This window comes from Nothobranchius furzeri, chromosome 16, assembly GCF_043380555.1.
Source record: "Nothobranchius furzeri strain GRZ-AD chromosome 16, NfurGRZ-RIMD1, whole genome shotgun sequence".
Lineage (NCBI taxonomy): Eukaryota > Metazoa > Chordata > Actinopteri > Cyprinodontiformes > Nothobranchiidae > Nothobranchius > Nothobranchius furzeri.
The window spans coordinates 51075525-51095567 of record NC_091756.1 but is presented as its reverse complement, the minus strand read 5'-3'; the positions used below and the strand labels follow the sequence as shown (position 1 = coordinate 51095567).

Genomic DNA, 20043 nt, shown 5'->3' with positions numbered 1-20043 from the left:
ATCAGATTCATTTTCACTTCAGGTTAGTTTAAGGTTTATTTTAGAAAGTTAAGAATTGTCTTAATAAATATCGCTGGAGCAGAGATACGGTTTTTCTTTTAAACTAAAATGGTACAATGGTTCAATACGACGTGGTTTTACAACTTTTCAGATCACTGATTCATCTGATGGTGTCTGATCATCATTTAATAACTAACATTCAGTAGTTCTGTCTAGCTCTGCCCTTCCACTCTCAGAAAACGGACTGTAACTTGTTAGATATGTAGAATATTTATTTTACAGCAGCAGTTATTGAAGCCCTGAGTACTGTCTGCAGGTATTTCATGCACACGCAACTTTATATGGAGCTAGGATCAGGACAATATTACATGCAACTCGAACCAAGTTTTGTAACTTACATGTTATGTAACCGTAACTTTCATGTAGTAGCATCTAATTCATGTTTTGTAACACGTAACTTTTGATTTGTAACTTTCAGTACAGAACATGAACTTTCATTTTGTAACTTGCAGAAAAAAAAATCAATGTACAAGTTTCAAATCACAACTCTCAAAACACACATCTCAGTCTACAGTTACAAAACTCAAGTCTATATTATACAAAACAGTTTGTCTCAATTCTAGCTTCCTATCTCAAAGAATCAATGACAGGCGTTGTCTGACCAGCCAATCATGAGTCTTGGATTCCTGTCCAATCATGACCAGAGGGCAGAGGTCTGTTGTGCTGCTCACAACAACCAAACGTGCTTGCGTTCTCACGCTTTACCACTAGGTGGAGGTAATTTTTAGAGAAATTAAACTGATGTAAATAAAGAACTTACATTTTGAATTACAGCAGGATTTCATATCCGAGACAGATGGTTGGCTGATAAGACAAAACCTGTCATTGGTTCTTTGGGAAGGAACCTTGAATTGAGACAATATTTTGTACATGGAGACTTGAGCTTTGTAACTGTAGACTGAGATGTGTGTTTTGAGAGTTGTGATTTGAAACTTGTACATAGATTTTATTCTGCAAGTTACAAAATGAAAGTTTCATGTTACACATCGAAAGTTACATGTAACAAAATGTGAATTTCATGCTACAAAACAAAAGTTAGCTACAAAACATGTAGCAAGTAACAATACTTGGTACAAGTCACACGTAATAATCTTAGCTCCTTACTTTTAGTACCCAGAAAAATTAACCATAAAGCTATTGTGATGCTTTTCTGCATCCTGAGTAAATCCCAACTTAATTTCTAACATGTCAATCTTTGTGAAGAAAAATTAAACAGACCTGAAAATGGCAAAATACAAAAATGAAACAGTAGATTGTGACGGTATAACTTTTATCTGATAGTGTTTCTGTTCTTGATTTGAGCCTTAATGTTCTGATTTTTAAACAACGTCAAGCTTCAGATGGACATTCAGGAGATAAAATAACTCAATAATCCAGTAACCGGAGTCACCAACTGACAATGTCAGTAGTTTCAGGCACTAAAGTGTTCAAATCTTATTAAAATAATTAAACAGCAATATAAAAAATAAAAAACACTCCTGTGTGTTGGCCGATGTGGACAAAATAAAAAACTAATTGGTTTAAAAGTTCTGTTAAAATCAGATTCAGTAAATTTAGATTCAGATTTTTTTGACTGTCACAAACGTTCGTGGTTTCATGAGAAGGCACGCCGTCATTTCAGCGTCTGATTTTTGTTTGTTTCCTGTAAACACGTCACACACTGCAGGAAAAACTCTCAGCCACAAGGAAAAAATAAATCATAGATTTGTGTGCGCAGCTGGCAGCTCAACACAATAAAAGTAAACCTCCTGTAAACTGAGCACATCAAGAAACTTCACTACACACAGAGGCAGAAGGGTCACAGTTTGCTCTTCAGAATAAAAGCCTGGCAGCAGATAGACAGCACCCCTGCTCTGTCACCTGAGATCCAGCAGGTTCAGCTTCACGTCTCTGACCACCACGTGTTTACACACCTGAGAAGATTAGAAAGCAGGCATGGTTATTGAAAGTTACAGGTGAGTCAAATAACATGAGTTTATTCATTATAATAACAATTTTAAAAATAGTTTATTAAAACAGGCAGATAATTTATTCCCCGGAGAGAGATTGGCTTCTTGCAAAATCATCTATTTTAATTCTGTTCAATTCACATCTATTTTATTCTTTAGGGAGGCTGGATTTTAATATTTATTTATTTTAATGAAAAACCTTCCTATGTTTAATTTTGAAATACTAGATAAAAAAAATGTTCTCACCTGTATGTGAGAAAGTTAGCAACCCTACTGTAAGTGCGTGTGTGTGTGTGTGTGTGTGAGAGAGCGAGGTCGGTGGTGTCTTAGAATCAAAGCCAGAGAGCTAACTTTAGGCTCCTCTTTTATGTTGAATTTATTTCACAGTTTTCATTGGTTCACTCAATCCAAATGTGTTTCACAAATTTGTCCTGTACCAGAATGTTTCTTCTATCTTGTAATTTGTATTTTGTAATTTGTATTTTGTAATTTGAATTGCTTTTATTGTTGATTTATTCAATATATTTATCTACAACTGTACCATGTTCAGTGCTTTGGGCTTCCTGACAGGGTTGCGGAAGGCGCTTTATAAATAAAGCTTTGATTGATTGATTGATTGATTAGCAGGCGGCAGCAGCTACAAATATAAGCAGGAATTAAATGAGACAAGTTTCAGAATCGCCTCCACTGTAACGCAACATGCTACTGGCTGATGAAAGTTAAACACACACACGCTCTCACCGTGAAGAGGGGCGGGTCCTTGGAGTGAGGATGGAAACCTTTATGTCTGCATGCAGAAACCTCAGTCATCCCAGAACTGGTCAGCTGAAACACTCCCGTACTGTAACAGGGCAAGAGTCAGTGAAGAGGTCACCCAGGCTGAAATGTCTGATGGGAAATGAAGTCCTGTGTGTGTGTGTGTGTGTGTGTGTGTGTGTGTGTGTGTGTGTGTGTGTGTGTGTGTGTGTGTGTGTGTGTGTGTGTGTGTGTGTGTGTGTGTGTGTGTGTGTGTGTGTGTGTGTGTGTGTGTGTGTGTCCTGACATACTCATCGTGTTTAGGAGCACAGACAATGGCGATTGCCTCGGGCAGCATCAGCTGATAGGAACAGTGCGTGTGGAGGTCAACGCTGGAGAGGAAGGCCGTCTGAGTGGGATGAGTCTGAACACACACAGGTCAGAGGTCACACCCTGAGAGACACACTATATAACACAAATATACGGTGTACATTTTAGGACATCCTCAGGTGTCAGACTTCAGACCATGGGGAAAAAGCCTCCGGTTTCAGGAAAAACTGCTTCAGGAAACATCCTCAGGTCTCGGTTGTCAGGTCTCGGTTGTCAGGTCTCAGGTGTCAGGTGTCAGACTTCAGACCATGGGGAAAAAGCCTCCGGTTTCAGGAAAAACTGCTTCAGGACAAATTTTGTCAAAACATAAGGCTTGTGATGTCTGACAACTGGGGGGGGGGGTCGCTTTATCGGCGCAGGCGGTGTTGTCGGGGGGGGGTCCACAAGGCAAAGGGGCAGCGAGCTACGGGCGCACGGAGTTGGGTCGGCTCGGCGTTGCTCCAGCACTTTCAGACAACATCCTGGCGACGGAGGAGCATGCCAGGCCTCTCCACGTCCCGCACCTCGCAAGTCCCCATACCCCGTTCCCGCTGGCCGTCCACAGCCCAGTCACCACGGCCTCCCCTGTCGAGGGTGGGGGTCGCTTTATAGGCACAGGCTGTTTTGGAACTGGCGGGGCGCACAGGGTAAAGGGGCAGCGAGCTACAGGCACACCGAGTTTGGTCGGCTCGGCGTGGCTCCGGCGCTTTCGGACAGCGGCTGGGGTGTTGGGGAGGCTGGGATGCGGGACACACACCGCGGTTGTCCCAACTCCCCTGCAGTTGTCCGAAAGCGCCACGACTCAGACGATGTCTGACAACTGAGACCCGAGGACTGACACCTGAGGATGTCCTAAAATGTACGCCGTACAAATATTACAGGTCACATTCTATGTTACGGTAAAACAAACCTAACAATGCAGAAAGGTCAGGGGGTCGGAAACTGACAAACCAATAGCTGAAAGAACAGCAGTTCCTCTGCTGTGATTTAAAGAAAGAAAGAAAACAATCTTTCATATTGCGCCTCTCAAGATAAATCACGAGGCACTTCACAAAAACAAAAATATATATGTATAAAAAAGAAAAAAAAATTAAAAATATGTTTAAAATGAGAAGAAATAAAAAATTTTGTTTAAAAAATGTAAGGAAAGGGTGAGAGAAAATTAATAGGAAAGAGGAAAATCAGTGGATCCCGGGAAAGGGAGAACAAGAGCTGAATAAGGAGAGGAAGGTGATGAAGATCATGCAAAAGCCATCCTGAACAAGTCAGTCTTCAGCTGATTTTTAAAGGAGACCACTGAGTCCACTGATCTCAGGCTCAGGGGGAGAGAGTTCCAGAGTCTGGGGTCTACAGCAGCAAATGGTCTGTCACCTTTGGTCTTTAGCCTGGTGCTGCACAACCAGTAGGCTTTGGTCACTGGACCTCAGGACCTGCTGGGGGTGTAGGGACTGAGAAGACCACCAATGTATGGTGGTACTTGTCCATGTAAGGCCCTATAGACCAGAACCAGGATCTTGAAATGAACCCTGAAGTTGACTGGCAGCCAGTGAAGCTGGAGGAGAAGCGGGGTGATGTGGGTGTGTTTGGAGGACTTGGTCAGAAGCTGAGCACAGGCATTCTGAACCACCTGTAGACGGTTCAGGGAGGTTCTGCTCAGACACGTGAAGAGAGAGTTGCAGTAGTTTAATGGTTTTACCACATGCAACGGTCCACATGATCCAGAGACAAACTCAATGGTCCTCTGACAAGTCAGACCTAACAATCCCAACGTTAAACCTGGAGATTGACCTGATCATCTCCAGGACAAGACCCAACTGTCCCCTACGCTGGACCAGAAGGTCCCCTGCACTGAACCCAACTGTGCCCCTGAAGTAGAAGAAATTCAGAGCGAGACCTGCATCTATTTTTTCCCGTCTCTGTCCCTCCCTTGCTCCTCAGATGCTGGACTGCAGTCACTGTTGCCATGGTGATATTAGCTCATGCAAATGAAGGGGGATGAAAAGAACAACGGAGGTCATTTTTCTGACTCGGTGTGTGATAACTCCCTGAAATCGTTTAAATCATCCAACTGTGGACCTCTCTGATGTCACATTAGATGGACAATGACTAGTTCTTGATTTTTAAGTTTTTGCATTTTAAAAAAAGAATCCTACTTTTCCTCCTGTCATCCATGGTTTTTTTTTAATTAATTCCCCTCTGTTATTTTTTTTTTAAAATAAAACAGCCTATTCAGGTCAGATCTCTTTCCTGTATATACACCCAGCTGGGCTCTGAGATCCTTAGGTAACAATCAGCTGGTAGAACCTCGGGTCAGAACCAAACAGGGTGAAGATGCTTTTAGCTACTATGGATGGAATCAGCTTCCCCAGGACCTCAGATCTTCCCTAACTCTAGTGTTTAAATCAAAACCCTAATGTACTCAGCCTGTGAATGATGCTGCATCGTCTGTCTCCACTGTAAGCTGCAATATTATTGCTCAACCTTAATGCTGCCTTTTCCTTTTAGCTCTAAATTATAATTTTATCTGTGTATATTTTTAATTTGTGTTTTCCTGTTTATTGTTGTGCCATTTCACGCCAATTGCAAAGCACATTGAATTGCCCTTTGTTGAAATGTACTATATAAATAAAGCTGCCTTGCCTATTCGATTAGAGCCTACTTCATCTTAAACTTAATCATTTGAAGGTCAGTTCAAGGGACTAATAATGGGGGATTTTTTTTCGTTGAAGAGAACAAAAAGATTTTATGTCAACGGTCCTCTGACTCTTGTTTGAATCGTTTTAACGTCTCTCTCAGCAAATGATAAAATGTCCAGACCCTGTGTGACCTTGACATTCAAGCTGAAGTTTCAAGACATTAAGTCATGAAGGAGCCCACGTGACACAGCTGAAGCCTCAGAACATGTGAACCTGTCATTATCACGTGTCTAACATGTTGTCGTACGTGGATCCAGCCCAGGGTCAGCAGGTTCTGTTGGTCCTGGAAACTGAACAGCTCCTCCACGTTCTCCATGTCGCAGAAATCTGGACCAGCTGACTGTTTTGGGATCACAACGTGAGTCAGAACAAACTCGTTGTGTGTCTGAAAGGCAGAAACATTTAGATGAAAATTTTATTGTTTTCCTGCTTCTGAGGAAACCCTGCGGATGGTAGGAAACCCACCAGCCGTCCACAGAGGATGCCACAGGTCTCTATTCCTCTGGAGGTGTTGGAGTTGGCCAGCAGGAGGAACCGATACATCAGATCTCGGGGAATCACCACTCGCCTCAGACCCTCCACTCTCTGACCTGCACAGACAAAAAGGTGAGCAGCTCAAACATCAGGGAGGGGCTTGGAGTAGAGCTGCTGCTGATCCAGTGTTGACAGGTGGTGGTGTTGGTGGGTATGCCAATTTCTGAAACCGCTTGTTTTAGGTACATAATTCCTAAAACCGAATGCTGACAGAAAGCAGATGGATGGTTTTTCATGTTTGAAGTGTTTATAGAGGCGGTAAAGGCCCACATGGCAGAGCAGAAGGATGCAAAAGGTGAGTTTTGCATACTATATCCACTTTAAAACCCAAAGATTTGGCATCAGACGGGTTTATAAAGTAGAAAAAAAAACTCAGATCAGTGTATATTTGAATGTCTTTGCATGTACTCACTGTGTACTCCAGCCAAAGACGGGGCTGGTTGGTTGATGGCAGCAGGAGGCCGGTTTTGGCTCTGGTTCAGTCCCTGGGATAAAACAACATCTCTGTTTGGATGCTGAGACAGACAGGAGCCATCTGTGACCTCAGGCACTTTGGTCTCCATCTAGAGGAGAAACCAGAAATGGGAACACGTCCTCAGTACTCTGTTGTACTCAAGTTGAGAAACTATCTGAAGGGTTTGACACCTTTGGCTCCGCCTCTTCTACTCTCCTACTGGCCAGTTCCTGGCGCCTCAGTTGGTCCTCGAAGTAGCGGAACTGTTCCGACTCGATCTGCATGCGTCTCTGGGCTGCAACCCGTAGTTTCTCTTCTTCTAACAGCGAGAGGCGCCTCCTTTCCTCATCCAATAGGGATAGCCGCTGCAGCTGCTGGCCACACCCATCCACCATCACTGATGATCTCTGAGGAAACAGTCGGAACAATCCCAGGGTGAGGGCCAGGGCCAGCTTTAATAACAGTAATGCTGTTAAAGTTCAGAAAAAAAAACTACACATCGTGACCTTTATCCGTGTGACACACACATGCGCGCACGCGTACACACATGCATTTGTGCGTGCGTACACACACCCACACACCTGGGCACTGAGGTAATCGGTGTGCTCCCTGCTGTATTTTTCCTGAAGACGTTTCTTCAGCTCCTCTTTTCGAGGAAACGCCACCTCCTGAAGTTTCTTCAGACATAAAAAGAACATGGGAATATGGAATAGAATCAGGGCCTAGACCCTGAGCAGTACATATAAGAATAGGGAATGGGTGGAAAACCAGGTGGAGCTTGCTCTTAAACCAGATCTCTCCAGAATCTGTGGTGAGGAGAACAACCACAGGTGAGTTACCTTCATGATCAGCTGCTTCTCTGGGATGGATGAACCCTGCTGATAGTCTCTGTGGCTGGGCAGCTTCTCTACAAACAGACTGATTACAGGAAGCCAATTAATCTTCCACATAAAAAAGAAGCCCTGTTCCCATAGCCAGCAGTGACATCATTTGACTCACGTGATGAACTTGGTGTAGAGAACATAGGCATTCTCTAGACTACCCTCCTCAAGGTAAACCGCCGCCATGCGCTCCATCTCCACACCTGAGCGGAAGTAGCGTCTGGGCGTGATGTCCTCATTGATCTCCACGCAGCATCCCATCTTTGCCAGGGCTCGAACGCGCTCTGCCGCTGTCAGAGACACGTCGGTGTAGTCCGGTTCTGCTGCCAGCTTCTTCTGTAGGATGAAAACAGAACCAGGAAACCAGGTTCATACGAACGTGGACATTTAATCTCAGACAAAGACACCGTAATAGAAAGCAGCCGCTGTAGTAACCATGGTAACCACAAACAAACATCACAACAGCTGAAGCCTTAAAAGATTCGGCCAAAGCAAGGAGGTGAAGCTTACCCCAGAAGTCAGCGGGACAGCCCTGCGCTGGACTTTTAAAAAATCCTCTCCAGGAGATTTTCTAACCATTTTCCACCCATGCCCACAGACTGCGTCACTCCTGCACGTCTCCGCAATATTCAAGCCCAACCCCGTCTCCACCCTCAATAATAAAAGCCGTACTTTGCAATTAAAACTTCAGACAAACAATGTTTTCCATATATCAGATTTTGTCCTTTTCCTTAGTTGTTTTACTTTTAATTTTATTACCAAAGTCAGTTGTTGGTTACCATCGGACAGAAAAGCATCTACTATTATCTGCCTGCTCAGCCCTGCAGCAGCTCTAAGGGAACCTGTTCATGCACGTTTTGCATTTGGTCCTGCAGGATGCCAGTCCCAGTAGAAGGCTCTAGTTAAGTGGGTGAATCAGACAATAATGTGTCATTTCTCATCCTCCGCTCTCTTGCAGGTCAAGATCGGAACAAAGATGAGATTGAATATAGACTCTGTTGGTGTTCTGATAGATTAATACCACTATCTGAAGCAGAAAGGTGAGGTAAAGCACCAAGCAGGAATCTCAGCTGGACTCTGTTCCCAGGCAGCACACTCAGATTTCCCACTCCTGCTGAAAGCCTGAATGCAGCATTTGTTCCCCAGCTCATTTACATGAAGAAGATTAACTGCATTCAGTCCAAACTGAGAGGAAGCTTGGAGGAATCAGAGGACACTTAAAACGCAAATAATCATAGAACTCTGTGTAGAACAGGAGAGGATAAGTGGACAGGGACATAAACCCAAACCTACCAAGCATGGTGCTGCTTTTACTTTTGATCACATAGATCATAAACGTTACCTGAAAAATGTTAGAGTCCAATAAAACCTGCTGCAATTATTCTGGCAGTTTTATTGTGAAAGAAGACAGACTGCTTTTCAGTCGTCAGATGATCTGTGCAAAACTTTCCATCTGCAGAAATTAAATATGACCAAAAGTTTAAAGGAAAGCTTAAACGTTCGGTTAAATCAGAGGAATTAAAATACCTCTCTTACAGGTCTGACTTTTTGAGAGTCCATGATCTACAGGGTGGGGATGGGGGTGGTTGCCATGTCTTACATGCCATGCTTAACTCTCGCTGCCGAACCTTCAGAGTGCACAGCTCTGGAAGTGGAAATCGGCGTACAATCCAGCATTGCCTGTTTTAAATCTAAAGAATTACAGCTTGGGGGCCACAATATGTAGCTCATGGGTCGGATGTCGCCCTCAGGGCCACTGTTGAGAACCCCCGAGTTAAAGCCTTTGCTTAGTCGCAAACAGTTTGAATTGGATCCTAAATTTAAGAAACCTTAACTGCTCACCCCCCATAAGATAGCATTCCCTGCATGTATCAAACCCTATCCCTAATCAATATGAATCAGTACCTCTCATGCTTATTGCCTTTTTAATTATGGAGAGGACGCTGGATTTCATTCATTCACTTCCTTCTATCCAAGGATGAATCATGGAGGAAAGGGATCCAGGAGAAAAGCCTGGAAACCTAGCTCCTTGTAGAATCCAGGTGTGTTTCCATTCCTGTACAATACATGATCTCTCTAGCAAGCTGAGGATCTGCTCTGTGATGTCCTATAGTGAATCAGATCCCACTGGTAGGAGACCAAAAAGCTTCCAGAAGGAAGACAGGGAGAGATATAATCAGGTAAACCATAGCTGGCTTATTTTGATGAGGAGAAGCAGGAGCTCTGATCCACTGGGCTCCTAGATGATGGAGCTCCTCACCTAACTGGTGCTGAACCAAGCCACCCTACAGAGGAAGATCATTTCAACCGCTTGGCTCAAGTAGTTTCTTTTCATCTGATCTAATCTCAAGGGTTGGATTGTGGACGGAACAATTGATCCTTTCAGCTCAGCTCCTTTTTCACCACGACAGTCCGGAGCAACGCCCTCGTTGCTGCAGACGAAGCCTCAGTCGGAGTCCATCCTACCATCACTCAAACAGCAGCCAAAATACTCCTCCGCTCAAGGCGTGAACTCACTCCCAGCCTAGGGGAAGCCTTCCACCCGTACCTGCTGCTTCTTCTGGCTGTTTGGTAGCACATTTTCAAAATGTAGTCGAAATTTTAAAAGTAATTATTTCATTTGAATTTTTCAAAACACCAGCTGTAGAAACTGAATGAGTCACTTTTTGATACACACACACCACACCCACACACCCACACACACCTCACCAGTGAATTTAGGCTGAAGCCCTGCTCCATGGTGTGTCGGTGTGTGCGCGTCAGCAAGTGTTTGTATGTGTCAGTGGTCGGCCCACGACAGTCTCCTCCATCTGCCACCTCCCATGATGTTTCACTGCAGGGAAATTGGGAAAACAACATTTCAGACATTCGGGAGGAAGATTCCTGTAACAAAAAGCCATTTGCATCTCATCATCATGATGATCAGTCGTCCTTCAGTTACCACGACGACCAGCAGCTACTTTTGCAGTGAGTCACCCTCTCCAACAACAAGAAAAGTGAAACAGAAGAGGGCAAGCTCCCACTTCCCAGAGTTCCAGCATCTAAATGTCTGATTCAGTCGGTCACCAACACCGTCTGGCTGGGATGCTGTCACCACAGCAACGGGAGAATCCGGGCTGCAGACCAGGAGAGTCGATGAGCCACAGGGCAGAAGAGGAAGAGCAGCGTTCAGGTTTCAACCATCAAAAAGAGCTTTTAGTGTTGAGGCAAACATTCTGCAGCTGCACCAAAACACAGATCAACATCCAAAACCTCCTAACACCAGAATGACCAGTTCTCTGAACCCTCCAGTGTTTAAACTTTGCTTCACATCTGTTGAATAATCACACATTTGCAGTAATAAATCTCACAAAGCAAATAAAAAGATCAAATGTAGCGATGTCCTTCTGTTCTTAGTAAAGCAGCAAGTCGAAGTTGAGGCTTCAGGCTGAACACGATGAAATCAGAGTGAACCTAAAAGTGAACTGGTTCCAAGTCAGCCTAAAGTCAGAGATTATCAACTTAAAATCAGAATAACACCAACAATAAAGAGATACCCAACTTCTGTTAAAAATCTAAATTCAAACAACCAGCGTGAGTCATATTTATGAATGAATCAGATCTAAAACTAAATGATGTTTTACAAAGATAAAAGATTAAAGCCCCACTAGTCATCCCACACTGGTGAAACTTGTTCTCTACATCCGACCCATCACCTGGGGAAGCAGTGAGCTGCAGACGAAGCCACGCTCAGGAACTATTTGGTGGTTTAACCCGACTGTGGATTTGAACCCACAATCTCCCAGTCTCAGGGCTGACACTCACACCACTAGGTCACTGAGCTGTTTTTTTAGTTTAGCAATAACTAGAGTTTGTAGTCAAAAACAGCAATAATTCACGGAGTGCTTCTTGTGTGTGAAGGAGTATTAAATAGCTGCATGGTGGCGCAGTGTTTAGCATTGTTGCCTCGCAGCACGAAGGTTGCAGGTTCGAAACTCGGCTGTGGCCTTTCTGCGTGGAGTTGTGTGTTCTCCCCATGCATGCGTGGGTTTCCTCCGGGTACTCCGGTTTCCCCCACAGATCGCAACATGCCCTATAGGTTAGAAATTGTAAGTCGCTTTGGATAAAAGCGTCAGCTAAGCGAATAAACATAAACATAAATACCCCCCTTGCTCTTCAGTTGAGGAATTCAAGCATAGCCTCAGGCGGAAAAAAAGGTCCGAGACACTCAGGAGGATGATAAAAGGTTAAAGCCGTTACTATTCCATGGCTACTCAAATAAAAATCACGTCATATAGACCATGTCAACTAGGTTAAGACATAACTAGTGGTTGGGCTTCAATTTCAAACTAAAAGCAAACGTGAAAGAAACTTTCAACAATCTAAAGTCAAACTGACAGCAGAACCCTCAAAGTCCCGCCCACTGGCCTCACACCCACAGGTGTTGTCACCTGCACATATTCTGTTCCTTATTGCTGGGATCGGACCTCAGAATGCGGTGGGACCAGTCTGAGTTACAGCAGTGTTATGAGAGACACAGATTCTTTAAATTTCTCAGAAAGGAAGTCCAACAGGTGTTTGAACCCTCCACTTCCTCCGACTCCCATCATCATTTCTATCTAGAAACACTAAAGGGAACAGAACTGTGCAGGGTTACCAAGATGTTTTGAAGTGTTTGTCATGTTTCTGTTCCATTTTCTGATAAAGGACAATATTTTCCATAAATCCGTTAAGTTGCTTTAAAGTGCAAATGTAAAACCATCTGAATATCTGATCAATAAACCTCCAGTGAAGTCAAATATACTAAAAATAATATTTAAGGCATTTTTAAGTGAAATCTTGAACAACACAGACCTGAGGAAAGTTCTCCATCACTTAATGTTTATCCCATAAAAGGAACTGAAAAACACTGATGACTAAATTAATTCTAAAATGTTCCTAAATTTACAAACAAAGACTCAACTATATATAGGTAAACATGAGATAAATTATTTTAATTGTTAAATTAATCAAAGGCTTTCATTCAGTTTTTGAAGCCCTGAAACACTTTTGATCTTGTTTATCCAGATCTGTCACGGTGTCAGAAGTGATGCTGATAAAAACACAAACAGCATGAAGCATCGTCACATAAACTTGTGTCGATTTCTCTTTAATTACTCATATTAAAACATGTTTAATTAATAGGGAAATTTTACTCAAAATCCAGATAGGTCTAGATTTCTGATGTTGGTGATGCCTGCTTAACCACCACATGTTTTATTTTTTATCTTTTAAATATCAAAGATGAGATCAGATGTAACCAAGCAAACATTCATAACGGATTTAATGGATGAACAAAACAGATGGAGCTAAACTAGATTTTTTTTTACTTTAAACAAACATAGAAACAACATTTCCCATGTGGGTTTTTTCACTGACCGAATGACTGATGATGTTAATCATTTTTCTGTTAACAGATTTTATCAATGGCTGTTATCAGATATTTCCACGAGCCTCTCAGGCTCAAAATAAGTTTTGATAAAAGGACGAACAACTGAGTCCTTCAGGGGTACGTCTGAGTTAAAAAATGCTCATGAAATACGTGGAGTAACCAGTTAGGCAGGTTTTAACGTTGCAAATCTGCAACACCTGCCTCCAGAGGGTTAAAGGGTTATTTACAAGTGAAGCCAGAACAACCAGTAGCTTTCAGATCAGTTAACCGAACAGAACCTGCTGACATGTAATCGCTTCGATTCGATTCTACTGGAGGATCTGTAGAAAGCTCTGGTTCTGTGGCGGAGAGATTTACCGGCTGACCGTGGCCACGCGTGGAGCCCAGAAGCGCGGAGGTGAGTCCAGACCCGGTACCGAACGGAACACGAAGCCGGTCCAAAGAGCTTTGGTCCCGAAGCTGTCAGATAGCCTACCAGATATGGAACTCCGACAGGAGAGGTTTGGGTGAAGCTACAAAGATCCACAGACAGCTGATGGTGGTTTCAAAGATCGTATTTTAGCACAGATGTGCCTGTAATCTTCCGGTGACGCAAGGCGCATGCGCAGAGCTGCTTTCACAAAGAGGAGGCAAACTGAGGTGAGTCACTCTGACAGGTTTTCAAGGACATGGGTATTTGGTTGGGTCCCGATCTGCATATGTGCCTCTACGTCAGATGAAACCGATGTCCAGATTTTAGAAGATTTTTTTTGCTGTTTTGATGGATCTTTGTTTCTTGGAGACATAAAACTTTAGTGATGTTTTTTTTCTATGAATTTTGTGTACAGTCTCAGACTGATTGACCTTAAATGTTTTTGGCCCAAATCAGTTTTGTACATTGATAATAATCATATCTTATCTATCTATCTATCTATCTATCTATCTATCTATCTATCTATCTATCTATCTATCTATCTATCTATCTATCTAACTAATTTGTCTTCTGGATTTACTTCTGTATAGGCAATTTTTTAATGGAGCATTATTATAATTTTTTTTTATTCATCCCTCCTGGAACTGTTTAAAGCTTAAAGAAAAATTTGACACAAGAGTTTTAACGTTTTGGTGAATAATATAACCCCATTTACACAAAGGGGATTTTCATATAGGCTACTCCAATTCTGAAGTTCACAATCTCACACTGAACAACAAGAACCACACATTAGAGTCGTGTCATAAAACGTACCTAGGGATCCTGATGGGTAAAAAAGAAGAACCAGTGATGCATCTGGCTCCTTGAGGTGTGGTGCTCCGTAAACCTGCAGATGCAACAGAACGTCACAATCCACCTTTCGAAAAACAGAAATGAACAGCTCGGGTCTGTCTCCCTCTCCTGGACAGGTTGTTTATTACACTAGAAAAAAAAGGAAAACATTTTGGAACCGGATTAAAGGGATAAAGAATCAGCGGTTTACTTTGTGTGTCATTGGTCGTGGTTTCCTTTTGTTTGGGTTAAAGTTGTGAATCTGACTAAGCGCCTCATTGTGTTCCCATGACTCACCTGCTTACCTGCCGCCACCTGAACATTTAGCCTCCAGCTGAATTTAAAGAATTGATTAGATGGAAAGAAACAGGAAGTGATGAACGACGCTAGAAATAAAAGACAACAATTGAAAGGAAACAACACCGACAGCTGTAGTTTAGTTATAATAATCAGAATCGTCAATAAAACATATAATTTAAGCTACAAAGAAAATTACTCAGTAAATAAAGATAAAAATCTGAAGGAAATTGTAAAAATTCAAAAGAAAGTGTATACAGAGGCTTTTATTTTGGATTTCTTTACCGGAAGTGCCATAGCTGATGCGTTTCGCGGAAAACTAGTCCAGGTGTGCTCTTGACTTCATGCTGTTGGATCGTGATGGGGCTTGTTTACTCGGAGGTAAGGAAAATAGTTTGGGGTCCAAACGATCGTTCTGTTCTCTCACTTCACCTCATTTATTCTGACAGAACATTAAACCGCTTTCAGCTCGAGCCGAGTCGCGTGCACACACCTGAGATTTAGCTGTAACATGGTTCACCCGGAGAACGGTTTTGCTAAATTTTATGTGACATTTGAGACCGCGGTCAAGTGAGCCGTCATTTGTGAGCCGCAGTCAAGCCAGCCGCATCTTATCAACCAAACAGTGATTTTATTGAGAATACTGCAGCAATTCTTGTAGAAACATTACCACGTAGACTACTACAGTAGAACTGTTAACAGTCACACTGCTGGAATGACTGCCAAATGAACACGAAAGCTTCATGAGGTTACACAAACCTCATGAAAAAGGTCACATCTTCAGCTGTTATTTGGACTTTTCTATTGTAGTGGGATGAGTCACTATGATTATTAAGTTTTTTTCTAAATGATGTCTGCTGATCATAAACTTTATTGCAGGGTTCTATTATTTATTAAGGCAAATTGTGAGATAAAGGCCAGAGAGTGGATCTGATATTTGATGTAAATAATCTGCAACAATTAAGATATCAACTGTTTTTTTGTAGTAATATTTTAATATTTGTCCATCAGTGAACTCTAGACGATAACTAATTAATCTAAATAATTACCACTGAACCATTCAGTCTCTGATTCTGGTGGATATAGATCTACCCGAATCAGACCTGACAGACACAGGAACATCTGAGTTCTATGTGAACCTCAGGATTAAGAACATGTATGCGTAAACAAGCCAGACTTGTGGCTCAACTGGTGTCATCCATACAGAAACCAGATTACATTTAGGTACTTTAGAGAGAAATGACATGAAAACACAACTCTTGATTCTTTTTCAAAATATTTCCTTTAGTTTGTTAAACTATTAGAACTTTTTTTTTTTTTTTTTTTTTTTTACAGATGGTGATTTCAGCAGCTGAACATGTCTGAATTCTAACCACCCAACCCCTCTCTCCTTTTCCTCCCCCGTATCTCCCTCAGCCAGCCTGCCAGGCTGCATATAATGGGGACACCCGTCAGCTCTACAGCATTCTGAAAAACGACCCGACCTGTCTAGACATTCAGGACAAGCACACCGGTGACACACCCCTCATCGCTGCCTGTCGCCGTGGTAACTTGAATGTGGTGAATTACCTGCTGAAAAACAAAGCCAATGTCCACCTGACCAATAAGGTATTTTATACTGATGATGTTTGCATTTGATGCCAGACTGTGTGAGGTCTAACAGTCTGCGTGTCCTTCAGAAACACAGGACATGTCTTCATTACGTGTCCAGAAGAACCTTCTCTTTTCTGGACTACCTGATGATCGCCATCTTGATGCCCATCCTCTTGCTTGGATACTTCATCATGGTACAGCAGCATCCTCTCCTCATACATTCACGGTCCTTTTTACGTGTATGCTATTTTATAGATGCTTTTACCCAAAATAACTTACAAACAAGAGAAAAGGAAACATGTGCCAACATTTATGTTCTGATCAAGGCCTAAAGATGATCTGTAGAATCAGAGGTTAGCCTCATTCGTTCTGCAAATGTTCTAAAGGATGTTCCAAAGCTTTCCTCTTTGTTAAATTCCCTGTGAAGATGATTCTACTTTGTTTCATTACCGATTGAGTTATGGTTCTGAGGGGTCGGTTTGTGCTGACCAGAATGTTGCAGATGGTGGTTTAAAAGCAGATTTTGAGTTATATGTGATTTGGTAGTTTTTATTTAAACAATTTTGACCCAACCAGTGACTGAAATTAAGCTCCATCAGAACTTTTAACAGAACCTTCACACAGTGTCCACCCTGACCTCCAAGAGATGAATTAATCCCCCCCCAAAAAATCAAATCAACAAAGAAGATAATTCTGCTTATCGGTAGTTTCTTCTAGATCTCCACTAGTACAGTTTTCTATAAACTCCTAAAGTCATTTTTCAGTGAATAGCTACATGAAAATGGCTGCTAACATCCTGAGTTTAGGATCCTTTCCCTACATGAATGATTTACAGGTCAGAGTCAGGTCTCTGAACAAGCAAAAGTCTCTGAAAACGTTGAGGTGCGAGGACTGAAACGGAGTGAAAACGCAACCAAAGTCCAAATCTTTGACCAAATAACTGTTGATCAGAATCTCTTTTAAACGATTACAGGAACGTCTGGCAGCTGGGGTGTAAACAAGAAGAGATAAGGACTTCATCAGGAGTTTAAACTAGACCGGAAGAGAAGTTTGAAGCTATACTTTGCAACTTTTTCATCTTTTTAAATCATTTTCTTGAGCCAGTATGTGCTAAATTGATCCTTTACAGGATTAATGAAATATCACTCAGATCCCTACCGCCTTCAATGGCCAGAATACCACACTTGCAACTTCAGAGTATTGGTCCAGTCTATTGGACTCAGAAAAAAATAGAGCTGGCACTGCAATCTGCTTTCAGCGCGTTTCCTGCATGTTTTAGATCATGAACACAGTTGATTTGTTTTATTTAGTGATGAACCACTCCCATAGTCACTAAGGAAGGCTGAGGAAGCATTCCAGCTGTTAGATTAAAAAGATGAACGAACAGCGAAGAGATAAGTTTCACTTTTGGTTCTGCTAAACGGACACTGGGGGTGCTAAAAGCAAACAAAACTGCCAAGTGTGCCTTTAAATATGTGCTAAAATGAGTGAAACTCATAGCGTACAGAAGCCGGTTGTGTTGATCTTCTTTTCATATTTCAGCTGCAGAAACAGAGGACGAGTGAGGAGCTGATGAAGACCTTGCTGAACAGCAGAGTCGACGTCAATGCTGTCGACTATGTGAGTGATCACAAACAGAGAAATAAAGATGAACAAATCTTTGTTTACTTTAGATCAACATCCTGGAGCTCGTGTTCCACCTAGTTAGAAACCTGATGTTTAATCAGCCAATCAGACTGCAGCTTCTCCTCACTGAGTAAAGGTGTTTTTGTTGCAGAAAGGAAACTCAGCTCTTCACTATGTCTGTCTGAGAAAAAGTCATCGTCTAGTTCCTCTGCTGCTGCAGCAAGATGCCAAAACCGACATCAGGAATAAAGTACGTACACCACACCATTGTCAGAAATCAGGAATAACCAGGAAAATGAATATGACTGAAAGCTGCTTCAACTCAACAATTAGACCCAAGAAGAAAAAAAGTGTCATAATCTTAATGTTTTAACTCAAACTGAAGACTGATGAAAAATCAGAAAACCTGACCGACAGCAGAGTAACCCAGATCCTGTTCTTGTTGCTGATGATGGACTCAAGTTATTTTTGAGACCAGGAAATCTAGAAAACAACCCATCATGTCCTGGGAATTAGATCTTTGTCTTCCAGACAAAGCAGAACGCTTTTTATCTACAAAGATTTACAGATCCTGCTCTACAAAACCAATTACTTTGTTATTAAAACATAGAAACTAAAAGTTCAAGTTATTGTTTGTATTTGCGACCTAATTTTTGGTTTAATGTTTGTAGTATATTACAGTGGTGGTGATGATCTTTTCTGGTTTTCCAGGGCGGAGAAACCCCTCTAGACGTCGCTCGGAGACTGAAGTTCATAAAGATCATCGACATGTTGAGGAAGTCTGACTGATGAACAGACATGTTAATCGATCTAGTTACTTAGATCATCAATGCCAAAACACAGAACATGGAGCTGGGCTAGGCTAACAATTATTTTCTGTTTCATAAATGCTATGCTGTTAGCTCCACCCAGTGCCATTCCAGCCTCTTGATTGGTGGCTGCAGAATACTTAATTTTTGGCACCATGGACCACAAGTTTTGAGGTTTAATGCCTATTATTCTGATTTATTATTGCCTCTGTTGTAGATTTTAGCCATTTTGTTTTTGTATTTCATTGAGCCTTCTGAACCTTGGTATGTTAGGGTTCAGAACTGTTGGAAACATTACAGAAACCATCAAAGCTATAAAATAAAAAACACACAGAAAAGTGGAAAGATTTATTACATTTTAACACATTTTTATTGAACCCAAGATTAGTGTTTTCTGTTGGTGTTCTGCTATTCAGACTTTGACACTATGAACTAATGAAACTGAGTCTGAGATGAATCGAGGTTTTGTCTGTATGGGATGTTTATCTTGTGGTTTTGGTCCTCTTCGTCTTGCTCCAAACATCTAATTGATCTAGGCTGCATAGAATTTTATTAAACATTTTGTGGCGTCATCGAAGGTCCTCTAATTTGTGGCAAAGGGCACATCTACCCAGCTGGGTCAAACAGTACTTTTAAATCCACAGATTAAACAAGGAGCCACGATGTCTGCTCAAGATCATATCTATACCTGCTGCTGTTCCATCCCAGGAGGAGGACACTTCAAGTCACGATGATAATTAGATAATTAATAAAACTAAATGATTTTATTACTGTTTAATATAATCATCATAAATGATCACTTGGTTCAATATAAAGGTATTTTAATTACATGAAATGGATTACTATGCTTTGGGTATAATAATGATTAATAATGATTATGGTGGATGACAGTAAAAGATGTGTTCCACAAAGAAGGTCAGTACACCTTATCCAGCTAACACAGAGTCCAGATAAACGATAACTGCAACACGTTTTTGACGCATGATCAAAGCTTTCTTGGGGAGAGAGCGGGAGTGTCCTGAGAGCTTGGTGAAACTGTAACCATCACCAGCTTCAGGCCAGTTCTTGAACCAACACCATCCTGAGGAGACGGGAACGGTCGCCCTGACCCTCTGCCAAGCTGTTGTCACGCCAACAAGAATAGCTAAGAATAAACGCAACTGTAACCAGCTAACGAAGACTACCCAGTCATTGATTTCTGAGTTAAGACGAGAACGTCCATCCGCAAACGCTCAACTGTGTACCCGACGACATCTCTGGACCAGATGATCGGACAGTCGCGTCTCCCCTGCCGGACCGAGTGTCATCTTGGATGAACAACATCCTCCTGATTTCCGGGTCCCCATTTGGGTGGGGTAGAACACAGGAATGTGTTTCATGCTCTAAG

General features: G+C 42.1%; 2 protein-coding genes across 8 annotated transcripts; one reads left to right on the top strand and one right to left on the bottom strand.

Annotated features, from left to right (window-relative positions):
* Positions 1 to 1770: 1770 nt before the first annotated feature.
* stambpl1 (STAM binding protein-like 1) lies at positions 1771 to 14665 on the bottom strand. Of its 6 annotated transcripts, XM_054749412.2 has the most exons (13): positions 14629 to 14665; positions 14314 to 14386; positions 10388 to 10511; positions 7797 to 8014; positions 7637 to 7715; positions 7379 to 7474; positions 6989 to 7204; positions 6756 to 6906; positions 6275 to 6399; positions 6045 to 6194; positions 3056 to 3168; positions 2751 to 2850; positions 1771 to 1973 (listed from the first exon to the last, which is right to left on the bottom strand). In XM_054749412.2, exons 3-13 carry the CDS (start codon positions 10415 to 10417, stop codon positions 1917 to 1919), a joined length of 1335 nt encoding a protein of 444 aa, XP_054605387.2. In that variant the 5' UTR covers positions 10418 to 10511; positions 14314 to 14386; positions 14629 to 14665; the 3' UTR covers positions 1771 to 1916. The 6 variants fall into 6 exon arrangements, with proteins under 6 accessions (XP_054605387.2, XP_015817976.3, XP_054605389.2 ...); XM_015962490.3 differs by lacking the exon at positions 14629 to 14665 and having other exon boundaries at positions 14314 to 14442; XM_054749414.2 differs by lacking the exon at positions 14629 to 14665 and having other exon boundaries at positions 6057 to 6194; positions 14314 to 14442.
* On the top strand, positions 13613 to 19228 carry ankrd22 (ankyrin repeat domain 22). 2 transcript variants are annotated; one of them, XM_015962496.3, is made up of 6 exons: positions 13613 to 13727; positions 16045 to 16236; positions 16308 to 16415; positions 17764 to 17841; positions 17999 to 18097; positions 18559 to 19228. In XM_015962496.3, the coding sequence occupies exons 1-6, from the start codon at positions 13689 to 13691 to the stop codon at positions 18634 to 18636; spliced, it is 594 nt and encodes a 197-aa protein (XP_015817982.1). In that variant the 5' UTR covers positions 13613 to 13688; the 3' UTR covers positions 18637 to 19228. The 2 variants fall into 2 exon arrangements, with proteins under 2 accessions (XP_015817982.1, XP_015817984.1); XM_015962498.3 differs by lacking the exon at positions 13613 to 13727 and adding an exon at positions 14905 to 15009.
* The last annotated feature ends 815 nt before the right edge of the window (positions 19229 to 20043 follow it).

Excerpts from the sequence above, each read along its gene's own strand:
- stambpl1 (XM_054749412.2), bottom strand. The coding sequence starts at position 10,417 with ATGGAGCAGGGCTTCAGCCTAAATTCACTG. Across the intron at positions 6,400-6,755 it reads GTCTTTGGCTGGAGTACACA|GTCAGAGAGTGGAGGGTCTG; the intron begins GTGAGTACATGC and ends TTGTCTGTGCAG. Across the intron at positions 6,195-6,274 it reads GCATCCTCTGTGGACGGCTG|ACACACAACGAGTTTGTTCT; the intron begins GTGGGTTTCCTA and ends TCTGCCTTTCAG.
- ankrd22 (XM_015962496.3), top strand. The coding sequence starts at position 13,689 with ATGCGCAGAGCTGCTTTCACAAAGAGGAGGCAAACTGAG. Across the intron at positions 13,728-16,044 it reads CAAAGAGGAGGCAAACTGAG|CCAGCCTGCCAGGCTGCATA; the intron begins GTGAGTCACTCT and ends TATCTCCCTCAG. Across the intron at positions 18,098-18,558 it reads AAACCGACATCAGGAATAAA|GGCGGAGAAACCCCTCTAGA; the intron begins GTACGTACACCA and ends CTGGTTTTCCAG.